We start from the raw sequence: 13,339 nt of genomic DNA, 5'->3' as shown, positions 1-13,339 counted from the left end.
CAAAATGATGTGGACCAGATCCTGAATTAATTTTCACTTTCCACCAGGAATGGAAACGGGCCTTAACACATGCAAACACAAACGATCAGGATCTTGTCATGAGTTCCAGGTACTTTGCTTCATCCCTGACAGACATGTTGTGTTTAAAACGTACTTGGGGCTCGCTGTGGCCCTTCAGCACTGCAAAAATTCACTTCTAAAACAAGTTAGCTATAAAAGCTCAGTTAAGACAGAGAGGCCTTCAGTGGAGACTCAGTCATTATTAAAACCAGACGTGTGATGAGCTTAAAAACACTCCCTAGACGCTCACAGGCTGGGTTAGTTCCTGTTAACCCCGCGCTCTTTATTGGTTAATGTCATGAGACGTTTTCCTGGAACGTTCAAGACATGATGACATGGCATACGATGTGTTTCCAGGAAACAATACACATTATCAGCAAGCTGAACACACACAGGCTTGGTTATCTTCCAGAAAAGACACTGGATACCCTGTCAAACACAATACTTCACTCAACGTTAGGCATGTTGGTATCCTGACTACATGTCTTCACTCAGGGGCGAGTTTTGCTCAGGCGATCGTATGTCCACCCTGAAAAAACGAACACGCGATTACGAAAGACTTGGTTTTCAAATAAAGCACTGCCACGTGTTGTCAGGTTATATTTAAAATCACGTGAGGAGTGTCTGGTTGGTTCTCTCAGAGGCCCGTTGAATACTTTTGTTCGGCAGGAAGCGCCGCAGCGGTTAATGATGGGTGGGCCCGCAAATTCAACAGATGTGTTGAATTCCATGCAGTGTCCACCCACACCAGGAGTTATCCTCAGAATGAGGAAGAGTAGATTTACAGCTGATAGATGGGACTTTGCTTTATGTGATTATGACCTGCTGGCAAAAGAATATCCTGCTGTCAGGCAGCTGGAATGTGTTCCTCAGCTTTGATATACTGAAATGAACCCAGGTATGAAATTCCTCTCATTGCACAAGAAATTAAGAAGAGTAAACTCGACATGAGCGCACGGCCGCTCTGGGTGCTGCAGATCTGCAAGAAGGGTGTGGGATACTTGTATGTTGGGATGTTTTTCATTTGCTTTGGAATGTTCTCGGTGTTGGTTACACACAACACCTCCTTCGACACCACCAGCTACATTTAACTGTTGGTGTTTTTATATAAGGGAGCGGTCATTCGGGGTTGGGTCACAAATAAAAAACATATGAGCAAATCTGAAAAGCCAGTCAGTGATTTATTCCAAAAATACCACAATGTTGACAAAGATATGTCCTACACACACACACACACTCACGTGCACACACACACACACACACACACACTGGACATGACGGACTTGAGGCCCGGGACCTACATCTCTGAGAATTTGCTGACCCGTTGATTACCAACGAGCGCTGGGATCAAAACGCTTGCAGCGGGAAGCCCTGCAGCGTCAGCGGTCCTGATGCAGAACCGAGCAGGATGGGAATCAGCCTCAGCAGGTCTCTGAGGGGGATGCCCAGCTGGCTGCTGCGCGACAACAGATCCCCGAGCGAGCTGCAACCTGCAAAAGAGCGAGAGGAGAATTCAACCCGATGGCAGTTGTGTTTGGACAGTAAACAGAGTGTTTACTGGCAAACAGAAACACACACTTGTTTAGCCGTAGCACGCTGTTTGTCTTACCCTCCAGCTGTGTGTGTGTGTTCCTGAGACAGGGGATGGAGCGGTACACCAGGAAGCAGGCCAGCATGGCGGACGGGGCGTTCTGAGGAAGGGCCTCACCCCTCATGTAGGATCTCAACAAGGAGCTGTTGCCTAGGAGACAAAATGTTCATCAAGACACAAATCACAGATTTAATGTCGGTAACAGAACTCCAGGCTTAATCCTGAGTTTACAGTGTGGCGCGTGCGATGTGAAACGATTGTGTTGAACAACACATTTACATCCTTGTCTGTATGTACCGGTTTCAGAGAAGGAGCAGAAGTAAAAGCATTCTATCATGTCTTACATCATGACCGCTGCTTGAGATCTCCTCTGATAGATTTCCTTCAAAACAGCCAAGAAATGTCATGAAAAATTCATGTGAATGGAAGCAATGTTCACCTCATCATCACCGTGGTTGAAATACCTGTTTCCCACGCCTCTCAGTGCACCATTGACAACTGTGTGTGTGCCTGTGTGTGTGTGTGTGTGTGTTATGGAATGTGTGATTGTTTGACTGTATACACATTCCGCCCTGACATTCTAGTGCCTCACCCTGCACAGGAAAACATGCTCAAACACATCCATCCTCTGCGACTCGACTGGTGACACTGAGACTAAATAAAACTTTAGTCTCGTGGAATTAAAGCACAAAATGAGAAAGTGTTTTTCTTGTGTTTTTCCCGTCTCCTGTGGAGAGATGACTGTCTGAGCTGCTGTTCCGATGGTTATTTATGTTATTGGTTTATATATTAATGATTTTCATGGTTGATTGTGGATAAACAAATTGTGAAACTAATAATCGATTGTCAAAACAGTTGGAGATGTTTTAGTCACTTTGCAGTCGTCTATCAGTCCAAAACGAATTCCTCCATCTTATGTCCTCCTCACCCCCGAGCCAGCCGTCCAGCGCCACATCCACCATGTTCTTCATGACGGGCAGGAACTCTGAGGTAAGTAGCGCCTCGTGGCTGTTGGAGCGACCGTACAGCACCCGGCTGTCCCACAGCTCCACCACTAGACGCATTTGCCACAGGGGGAAGGTCTCCAGCAGGTTGCCCCGACGCACAGCACCGGCCGCCTGAGACACAGAGACGACACGAGGTAACGCACCCTCACTTTAGACTTCAGCTAAGTCTGTATCTGTCACTGGGTTTCCTTAAAACCTTATATAACTGATATCCGGTACTTTCTATGGCTAAAAAATGCAACTCAGGCCTGCCTGAGGTGGATCAACCAATCTGCTGCCTTGTCGCCCATCTCTGCACAATTATACATGAACATTGTGAGGTGCGTGCATCCAGTTCTCTGCCAGCCACAGTTTCCATAACACCCTTCTGCGTTTGTTCACACACATCTCCTCACGAACATAATTACAGCTGCGCTCATGTAATAACTGTTTCAGCGAAAGTTAAATATAGGCTCTCGGCGATAGCAAACACAAAGGAAATCAACATTTAAATGTACAGGACTCCTTGACACGTCAGTGAAATGTACGTAGATCAATTTGATCAAGGTTAAATGTAAATGTTAAATGAATAAGAACACCCACGTAAATTTTTAATTAATTTTCAAACTAGGGATGACTTTCAGAACCGGTTCCAAACCGGAGTTATCAAGACAATCAAATCTCAATTCTGTTTATCAGTTCAATACATTTAAAGTTACAGTTTCTGTGATGGCGATGTGCAACTTCTCCAGTTTCAGCCCCACAGGTTGGATAAAGTCATTTTATGTAGGGTAGGATACATAACTAACATGACTATGTGTGTGTATGTGTGTGTGTGTATGTGTGTGTGTGTGTGTACATCACCTGCTCAATAGCGATATATGTGGGCAGCATCTCTGGACATTCCTGTGTCACACATTCGTACAGCATCGCAGAGAACAATGCAAGAGAATCCCCTCTCTGCAAACAAGCAAAGAACAACGGAACATTATTTGTGCGGTTTTATTTTAATGACATCAAACAAAATGACTTTCACGTTATTTGACTTTACTTCTACTGTCCTGCACATGACGTGTTTGATGAACCCTGACTCGTAAACTGGATGTACTCACGTAAGACACACCTACCGCCGACAGCATCATTAAACCTGAACAACTGGAATATACCTTCCAGGTTATCTCGAAATGAAAACCTCAAAACAAGCGTGACCCATTAAAAACGGGTCACCGCCGCGGTCTGTGCATATCTGCCCAAAGGTAACTTAAACACCAGCAGCTACTTCCTTGAATTGTGGAAATCTATTCCCTGACCTTCGGAATAATGCAGACACCATTAGTCGTTGATGAGTTTAACAGAAAAAGGATTTTTCCAGACTTCTTTTTCATCAACATTTTACTAATCCTCTGAATGACTGGATTCAGGTTTCTAACTACTGTTTCTGTATTTCGAAAAATCCCTTTTGATTCCACATCAAGCAGCAGCCTGCAATTTTTTTAAGCTGCGACCATGAAAGTGCTTCGCCTGGTGGAACCAACCCACGTAGATTCGGGTTACTTTTGGTAAGTCTCAGGACAGTAACATGTCTGCATGAAATTACAGAGCAAACGTAGCTTCAGAGGGCAGCTCCATCTATATCTGTTTGCTAACTCACATATTTCATTCCGTCAGATGTTTTACAGAAGAACTTGGCGAAGGAGATCAAGGCGGGCTCTGAGGTGAACGTGGAGATGGTTTCAGGCTGCGAGGAAAATAACAGGAGAAAGTCGTAGTTATTTATATGAAACCATGAAGATGAAAAGGAAGTAGAAACACAGGGAAGGAAGAAGAAAAACATGAAGGTAGTGAGGATGAGTGGAATAAAAAATGTGTATTTTTTCCCCCTAATGTGACCAGCAGGGATACTGACAGAATTTACTGTTTCCATCAAGGAATGAGTAATAATCTGTCAACCACACAGCTGCAGGGTGATCCTGCTGGGACCGGAAACAACCCTCCACTGGGACGGAGCTCCATTTAAGTCCACTTCCACTTATTGGCTGAGATTAGGATCCTCATGATCAACACTGGAACTGGTCGGACTTGTGCTGATGGAAGTCAGTGTTTAATGTGTTGTGTGACGTCTCTGTGTGTTCACCTTGAATGCTCTGACTCCAGAGTTGTGGTGGTTGACGCTGGAGGCCAGCAGGCTCTTCCAGCCTTGGGGGTCATCTTTGTAGGGCAGCTGGCCGGCCCGTAGCTTCACATACAGAACCCCATCTCTGGACAGGATGGACCTGAGGGAGGGGGAATATACACATATACTAACCTGGGCACAGAATCAACACATAAGATTTAAGCTTCTCAGATTCTATAAATCCATCTTTGGAATGCCCGTAAGACTTCAGGCTTGAAATAAAACAGTTTGAAATAAAGTGTCCTGTCATATCTGCTCGTACTTCAGATGCTGGGTTTCTTTGCTGAGGTCTACAGACAGTTCCCAGTATCGCGGCCCCTTCACCTTCACCTGCAATAAACAGAAATTAGAAAGCAAGTCTGCGTTCGACTCATTTGACACCTCATACAGTAACAGATCGATCAACAAAGCTGAACGGTGACGTTTCAAAACGTGCTGCTCTGACACTTACCCGTTTTAGAAGGTGCAACTCAGGAAGCATGGTTGGAGCCATCAGTTCCACTGTCGTCTCCTCGTACCACTTTGTCTCCTGAAACAGGAAAAGCCGTCATCACAACACGCAAAAGAACAAAGGATCGTGTCTGCATAGTTAAAATTAAACTCCTCATGTTCCATTAAAAAGAAAAAACTATTTATTTAATCAACCGTCACAAACTTAGATAATATGTACAAATATTTGCATGACATTCAAGGAGTCAAGCTGAGCCCAGCGCTGTGAATTAAATTGAAGTGCGGAGTGAAGTCAGAGGTGGCGCTCGCTGTGACGACGACCGCCGTCCTTCATGTGTGGAAATATTCAAATAGAGGCTTAAAAGCTGATGAAGTTTTCTAAATCTCACAAAAACATCCCACTCACAGCATTCTGAGTGGTTATACAGCGGAAGCAGAAATCAATTGCTGCTGAATGATCTGAATCTAAAACAACTTTTGGAATGATTTTTTTATTTTTTTTTATTTTATATACTGGTTTGATCCCCGAAGGGAAATTAAGAACCCACACTCTAGCTACTGATTCAAACGCATGCATACATATATATTTGTGAGTACAGGCCCCTGTATCACACACACACACAAGGGGGCCTGTAGGCATGCAGGGGAGGTAGAGTGGCAGGCAGCTCCTTCTTGGTGCGCCTCAAATGAGCAATTTGTAAAGGGGACGGCACCTTGCTCAAGGGTGCCTCGGCAGTGCTCCGGAGGTGAGCTGACACCTCCCACTGTCAGCTCACCTCCGGGTATTTTTTTGGGGGGTGGGAGCGGGAATCGAACCGCCGATCTTAAATCATAGGACGACCCGCTCTACCGCCCGCTTTACCACTGCCACCCAAACGTAAATCGTAAACGTAAATTGATGACGTAAATCCTTTGACAGGCATTAAAATATACACGTAGGCATGGCCAAGAAGTGTTATCTTGAAACATGTATTGGTCACTAGTGATGTTAAAGCGACAATTAAACAAACAGAAAAGGAGAGGCAGTATCAGATGAATGGAAACCGTCTTAAGTCTTCTATCCAACAAAAGAGGAAGAGCAGCAATGTGTGGTTACACAACACTGGTTGGATTTCATTTCTAAAATACCATGGAGAACATTTTAAAAAATGCAAAGAACTGAACCGGCCTTGTAGGTGACCTCTAAGAGGGCATAGCAGGGCTTCAGGGAGTCTACGTCCACAGGGACCAACAGACGTGGCTCGGCAGCCAGCACGGCCAGGTGTCGCAGTGCCTGCAGGTGGTAGCTGTAGCAGGAAGTGCAGCATTAGCACAGGACTGTTGATTAAAGCAAAATACCAACAAAGAAATCGACACCAGTTTGTTTTTGGTTTGGTGCGGTGGTGGGAGGGGTGTCCTCACCGGTTGTCAGTGCTGTGAGCAGGAAAGTGTGGATAAAGGGCGCACAGCAGAGCAGCTATGGCTGAATTGGAGGTGCTCAGGGTGTACCTGCCAACAAAAACACAACAGAGATCTAATGTTAGTTTTTTGATTTCCAACCTGTAGGAATGGCGGGTCAGAACCGCTGTTCCACTTTAAGGTTTCCGATTAATACAGGTTTGTGTGCTGGCGTTTAAAAAAACTACCTCTACCTGGATAAGGATTCATTTGTAATTATCACAACCTGTCAAAACTGTCAATATCACACAAGTTAAATCTGACTTTTTTATAAATAAAGTGGGCGTGTGTTCTCACATAGTTGGCGTCATCAACAGCCACGACAGATTTGAATGTACTTAACAGAGTCCTTAAACATAGTAGCTGGCAGGTAATTGTCCACTTGGGTCCAGTTGGATCAAGCGGTAATTGCTGCCCGTACATAAGGGGTCAGGAGTGAGAGGTGTGAGGTAAAAGGAGGTGCCCCCCCCCCCGCCCCCCAGTTAAAAAGTTTCTTGGGGCAAAGAATCAACTACACTCGACATAATTTATGCGTCTCTCAACTTCACACATCACAACAATGACAATGACTAAGGGTGACTATGAATGAGGGATGACTGGTATCCAGTCGGGACGGAAAACCTCACCAAATATCTGATCAGAGCAAATTGACACAGAAATTCAAGTGTAAACAGACGTTTTGGGGTTTTGACATTTAGAATTAAAAAAAAATCTAACTCAACAGACTAAGATCCACGAGTCATCAGTTTCTCACATGTTGATCTCTGTTGTTTTCAACTTCCCATGCACAGACTTCCCCAACGGAAGGTCCCCCCCAAAAAAGAAATTTTGGTTGTTGTTAACGTCTGCTTTATCAAATGGATGTGTAGCAGAAAAAGTAAAATAGTTCACAAAAAAAAAGTATCTTAACAAATGTACTGGAAAATCCATCCATTTTCTTGTAGACAAGACATCCATTAGTCCAAACACAGTGTGAAAAAAATATTTTCACTTTGGTTTTCAGCTTAAATAGGAAGAGAAACTAACTGCGCAAACAGAGAGGGAGTGAATGAGGGAGGGAGGGTGAGGAGGCCCACAGCGTTGACAGGGAAAAGTAAGAGTCAGAAAATGAATGAAAAAACAAAACAGAGGAGTGTGATTGGAGTGATGGCTATGAAAATTTTTAAAAACATGAATACAAGAACAGAAATGAGTGAGAAACAAACGACAGGTATGAAGAGGTTGAGGGAAACAAAAATGAACTTAAACCTCTGCAGACCCGAGCTAACGCGCTTGTGATAACGCACACTGAGGTGCGTGACATCTGAACCGAGCCTCTGCAGCTGTGATAGCTTCGAGCTGTCAGGTCTAAAATAAAACTCCCTCAGATAAAACACTGCTCATCTGATAACAGCCACCAGCAGAGAAACGTATAATCAGACAGTCGGAGTGGTTTCTGTTGAACAAACACAGGCAGGGGTCAACCTGGTTTGGGTTAGTGCGTCTAAACGCACAAGGCAGCAATCAAAACAGACTAGCGTCTAATGTGTGTGTGTGTTGACATCCCACCTGCCCCCTCCCAGGAAGAGCAGACCCAGCGCCATATGATGAGCCATGTGGAAGCCGTAGTTCATCTCGCCGCCGGTTCTCTTGTGGAAGAAGCGACAGAGCTGCAGGACCTTCAGGTTCCCGGTGCCGGACATCACCATGGACATCGCCAGCAAGATCATCGACAGACCCGTTTGGAGATTGTAATATCCTGTTTGCTAGAGGAAACCAGGCAGAGAGACCAAATTGGGCCCTCGGAAGGCTTTTCTTCAATTAAACAAATACAGACAAACGTATGCAAACACTTACAGCCGCAGCTGTACCAGTGAAGGACATGATCTTCATGAAGGTCTTGGCAAACTCGTACAGGCAGTCGAAGGCGTCGGAGTTTGCTGAGCCAGCGAAGCGTAAGCCCAGCGCCATACAGGCCCCAGCTGTGATGTAGTCTTGGGCTTGACTGAGAGGAACGAAGAAGCATGATTAATATATGGTGGTGGGTCCTGGTGGAGAAGATCACGACCAGCCGAATGTTGAACACTCACGTCATGGTTTCCATGTTGATGTCCTCTGAAGAGTCAAACGTTCCCCTCATGATCTGAAAAAACGCAAATAGTCCACTTTGAAAAGTTAATTTGAAAAAACTGAATCGGAAAAAACATTAAGGAGATTACAAGACCACAGAAAAGAGTTCCTGGGATTTTCGTAGAATAAATCGATTTTATTATGACTCATAAGAGCAGGGTGAAGTTTAAAAAAAGTGAGCAAAAAGCTCATGATGTGTGGAATAATCCCCAAGCCTAACAAATGACAAAATCAGCACCTTCTGAAACTTAACCTGCAAAAATGTATTAAATGACGGAATAAACAGAAAGTCTGAGCTAAAGATTCTTCACAAGTCAGAGGGATGTGTTGCAGCATCGCAGCTTCAAACACGTCAACAGCCCAGTAATGCTCAGTGTCTGTACTTCCTCACCTGAGGTATGTTACTCTTGACCCACTCGGGATTCGGCAGGATTTCATCCCACATGATAATGCACCGTGCCAGAGTCTGAGAGGGTGAGGAAGCCAGATAGTCAGAGAGGCATTACGGAAAAGTCTTAAACATCAGAAACATCAATAGCGTCACACTAACCCTGAGCAGCAAAAACTCCGGCTTGATGAAATCCAGTAGGAACCAAGTATCTGGAGGTTTCAGCCAATCAGCGATCGACCTAGTGGACAGAACCAGGTAGGGATAAGGAGGTGCTAATACCCTCTTGAAACACCCTCTCAGCCAATAGACAGACAGCTTCAGACGAGCCGTGAAGGAAGCAGGAACTTCTTGACCAATTGCAGAGCGGTAGGAGTTGAAGGCTAGAAGGAGTGCTATGAAGCATAATGTGTCATCTGGACTCATTGAAGATGAGGACCTCATATGGATGATATAGGTGGAAAAAAGAAAGCACCATACCTCAGCCAAATCATGCTGTTATGCAGGCATAACCATCCTCTTTTAAAAAATTACAAAAGATAATGTATTTTTACATTTTTTAGTGTTATATTCCAGGATAATTTGGAAGTGAGTCAGTTTCTTTTTTTGGTTCTCTTTTTATAAAGCAGAAAAGGAGCGGTAGAACAAGAAATTAGTACATGTTGAGATGTAGAGTAGGCGCACACCCTTGGGCGCTCAGCCACAGACAATACGTGTGAGGAAAAATACCCAGTGGGTTGGATTAGCTTTCCAAAAATAAAGGCTCTTCACTCAAGTTCAGGGGACTGAAGATCAGCACCATGCTGGAACGCGTTAGCCAAAGAGTTTTCAACTTGAACAGACACTTGCCAATTTGTATTTTACGTGAAGCTAATCCCACCCGCTAAGTGTTTTATTACAGAAACAAGTACAAGTCATCAGTGACAAGACAGATACATAACCAAATTACAATTACTGAACCTGGTGGAACTGGAAGTACTATGAATAACTTGTATTTTACATTTATAAAAACACCGTCTTGTTACGTTCCAAGCTTAAAAAAGATGGCCGTCTTTCTTAGCTGTTTTCTCACCTGTTGTTGGTCTTAAGGTAGATCATGGCGAGGGCCAGTGTGGCCCCTGGACATGTCACATCAACATTTATAGTGTCACCCTCCTAGTGTTTGGATAAATCAGAATAATAAGTCATGCAGGCTAACAAGAACATTACACAAACCTGAAATAATGTTCGTATGACTGTATCACGTTCACGGTGGTTTAATAATGAAAGCATCACAAACAGCACTGTTCATCTACCTTGATCTGGTAACTGGGAGATTTGTGTCTCTCCCTGTTGGCTCCAGCCTGAGCTCTGCGATGGCCACCCACCATGTACTGATACAACTGCTCAGGGACATTCAGGTCTGTCATTCCGATCAGGTTACTGCCATGCTGCAAAAAAAAAAAAAAGACAGAGAGAAGGAGAGCAGGAGGATGGGGAAAGGAATGACAGAGGACGGAAGAACAGAGACAGAAACACAAAGGGATGAGTAACAAATGAGTAGAGAGTGAGAAAACAGCAGAAATGAGAAAGTGAGAAGAAGATATTTATCAACTCTTTAGTGGGGAATTCTTTTTTTCACTGTAGTATTTTTACACATGTCGGATTGAAACACACTCACAACGAATAAGAGATTCAATGCCTTGATCAAGGGCACCTTGGAAGCGCCCAGGACGTGACCTGGTACCGTTTTTAGAACATTAACATGTTTGATCATGGACTTACTCCCAGACAGACCATCCCCAGCGCCAGTCCAGCAGCCAGAGAATAGGACTCTCTGTCGGTACAGTACTCCATCTCTGGACCTGGAGGTCGACCTTAAAGACACACACACACATGCACACAAAAACACACACGTCAGAAAACAATTAAAAAACACTTTAGCATCATTGTTTTCAAAGTGTTAACAAAAATCTGCTTGGTAAATTTTCAGTCGATCAACTGATGGTTTGAACATATCAATGCTTTTCCAAAGCGTTACTCAGCACCTTTCCTTACAAGGTGACAGTACTATAAATCTAATAATTAAAAGTTTGAATTCTAGTTTTGTGTGATTCTTTTTGCTGCACGCACAAACACAAACGCACACACCTATCTCAGACAGCAAGACTTCAGCGTTGTGTCTGTGTCCTGTTCCCTGGTACACCAAACCGATGCCGATGACTGCAGCAACCTGCAGAACACATTTACAGAATTGTGGTTACATAGTGTGTGTGTGTGTGTGTGTCTGTGTGTGCGCGTGTGTGTGTAAACGTTCATAACCTTGCAGATTCAGTATGTGTGACACTTTGCAGAGACAGTTATTGCTATGCTACATGCACACTCAACTCATGGTGCTCTATTGTACCGATGCTTTGCATCGGGTGCTCAGGCCTACCTGGACGTTGTGCGGAACATCAAGCTCTGTGGAGGTGGGAGGGAGGAGGGCAGGGATGTGTATGCTGAGCAGACGGGTAATTGACATGTCCATGGTGCCCAGTCTGGCTGAGGAAACGCCCAGAAGTAGACCGATACTGGTCATCTCATGGCCCTGAGGGAGGTGCGAGGACAGAAAAAAGCATTCACTCAAAGAATGTTCAGTTTTAGTAAAACATTAGTTGACATGACTTCCAGTGTCATCTGCTCTGATTTTGGTTAGTTCACCTGTGTGTCTGTGTATGTCAGCTTGACAATTTGGATATTTTTTATCAATTATTTTTATCCATTTAATGGTTAAAATTCTTAATTTTTCTGGTGGATTTACTGTAAAAAATAAGAAGAAAAAAAACACCAACGCAATTTTTTTCTAAAAAAAGGGCTTCTGCAAAAATGTGAACACACTGGAATGGTTGAAAGATGAGGGACACACAGAAACACACACCCCGCCATAATTCTCTCTAAAACCACAACCACGTTCAGTTCCACTGAAGCAATCCAAAGTATGTCAGCGTTATTTCTGCTTTACAGCAAGAACAGAAACTCACAGAAAACCACCAGATACAGATCGGCCTTACTATCGGCCGCCTCCACAGCGTTCATTCAGACTGAAATGCTCTGTTACACTACACCTCCACCTACTGTGTAGCTCCGCTGCATTTCTTGCCATTTTCTTTGGACAATCAATCCAAAATGTTTTCTAAATATTCACTTGTATTGGTATAATTATAACATACAGTTGTAATTCATCTTAATTATTGGTGAACTTAATTAAGATGAAAGTTCTCAACTTCTTCAGATGGGATTTTTGAACACAATAAACATTTAAAAAGACTTCAAAGGTAACTTATCATCAACCATTAACACAAGCGTTGGAACAGTGTTTTCTAAATGGTTCTGTGTTGGTGAATTCATATTTTTAATTCATTCTTTTCAGGAAGTTGACACCTCTATTTATCTACCTGAAAAAATTCCAGAAGGCGATTTAAAAAGAAATGATTAAAAATCAGAGATCTTTGATCTCAAAGCCACATCTTTGCTCAAACTCTTTCATTCAGTAAACATGACTTTTGACTTGCGGCATCCTGTTTTTCTCACCTGAAAAAGGTGGATTAGTCGCTTCATTTCAAAGCCCTCAGAGGACAGAGTTTCATTTGACTCTCTGTTTGTATCTCAAGTCACTTTTTATGCCTCATGTAGTCATCTAGTTAAAAATCTAAATGTAGGAGTGCGAGTGTGCAAATTATAGGATGGGTGCATCCTTGTATAAACTATATTTAACTGCGTGCATCACCTGTTTGCACCAATAGAATAATAACTTATAGCACTGTATGATATAAACTGAGCACAGACACGTGTACAGTGTGTCCTTTTGTGCAGGTTTCCATACCTTTGTGAGGTAGTCATGTATGTTGAGCGTGGCCAGCTTGGTGAGGTGGCCATTTAGGCCCAGGGCCATAAGGAAGCCTGCATATTCATTAGCAAGCTCCGGGCTCTTTGGCTTGTTGTAAGCTATCCATGCCGAGTCCACCTTCATAAACAGAAAAACATCACCGATGAAAAAAATCATTCATATGTTTACAGTTGTAGTGTGAGAAAACTGAACTACTTGGACCAGAGCTTTAGACATCAGATGCTCGTGCCTCACAGGTTTTACAGTTTAGTATGCATGCGTGTATGGATGTAAAACT

General features: G+C 43.6%; 1 protein-coding gene across 3 annotated transcripts in view; it reads right to left on the bottom strand.

Annotated features, from left to right (window-relative positions):
- Positions 1 to 1,222: 1,222 nt before the first annotated feature.
- Positions 1,223 to 13,339, bottom strand: part of anapc1 (anaphase promoting complex subunit 1) — a 28,356-nt gene continuing 16,239 nt past the window's right edge. Inside the window, exons 33-53 of one of the 3 annotated variants that reach the window (XM_068327549.1) lie at positions 13,039 to 13,179; positions 11,611 to 11,763; positions 11,325 to 11,406; positions 10,959 to 11,050; positions 10,490 to 10,624; positions 10,267 to 10,349; positions 9,357 to 9,435; positions 9,198 to 9,272; positions 8,767 to 8,819; positions 8,534 to 8,681; positions 8,246 to 8,442; positions 6,662 to 6,748; positions 6,429 to 6,546; positions 5,262 to 5,339; positions 5,073 to 5,140; positions 4,772 to 4,910; positions 4,289 to 4,375; positions 3,502 to 3,597; positions 2,526 to 2,769; positions 1,670 to 1,801; positions 1,223 to 1,550 (exon numbers count right to left, since the gene is read on the bottom strand). In XM_068327549.1, the coding sequence (XP_068183650.1) occupies positions 1,408 to 1,550; positions 1,670 to 1,801; positions 2,526 to 2,769; positions 3,502 to 3,597; positions 4,289 to 4,375; positions 4,772 to 4,910; positions 5,073 to 5,140; positions 5,262 to 5,339; positions 6,429 to 6,546; positions 6,662 to 6,748; positions 8,246 to 8,442; positions 8,534 to 8,681; positions 8,767 to 8,819; positions 9,198 to 9,272; positions 9,357 to 9,435; positions 10,267 to 10,349; positions 10,490 to 10,624; positions 10,959 to 11,050; positions 11,325 to 11,406; positions 11,611 to 11,763; positions 13,039 to 13,179 (2,430 nt within the window). In that variant the 3' untranslated portion in view covers positions 1,223 to 1,407. Of the gene's footprint in view, positions 1,551 to 1,669; positions 1,802 to 2,525; positions 2,770 to 3,501; positions 3,598 to 4,288; positions 4,376 to 4,771; positions 4,911 to 5,072; positions 5,141 to 5,261; positions 5,340 to 6,428; positions 6,578 to 6,661; positions 6,749 to 8,245; positions 8,443 to 8,533; positions 8,682 to 8,766; positions 8,820 to 9,197; positions 9,273 to 9,356; positions 9,436 to 10,266; positions 10,350 to 10,489; positions 10,625 to 10,958; positions 11,051 to 11,324; positions 11,407 to 11,610; positions 11,764 to 13,038; positions 13,180 to 13,339 lie in introns of those variants that run through there. The other 2 variants (XM_068327550.1, XR_011037324.1) reach the window with 2 other exon arrangements.

The sequence above is a fragment of the Antennarius striatus genome, chromosome 11 (genome assembly GCF_040054535.1).
Source record: "Antennarius striatus isolate MH-2024 chromosome 11, ASM4005453v1, whole genome shotgun sequence".
Lineage (NCBI taxonomy): Eukaryota > Metazoa > Chordata > Actinopteri > Lophiiformes > Antennariidae > Antennarius > Antennarius striatus.
Note: the sequence above shows the minus strand (reverse complement) of the source record. Positions and strands in the feature narration are given on the sequence as shown.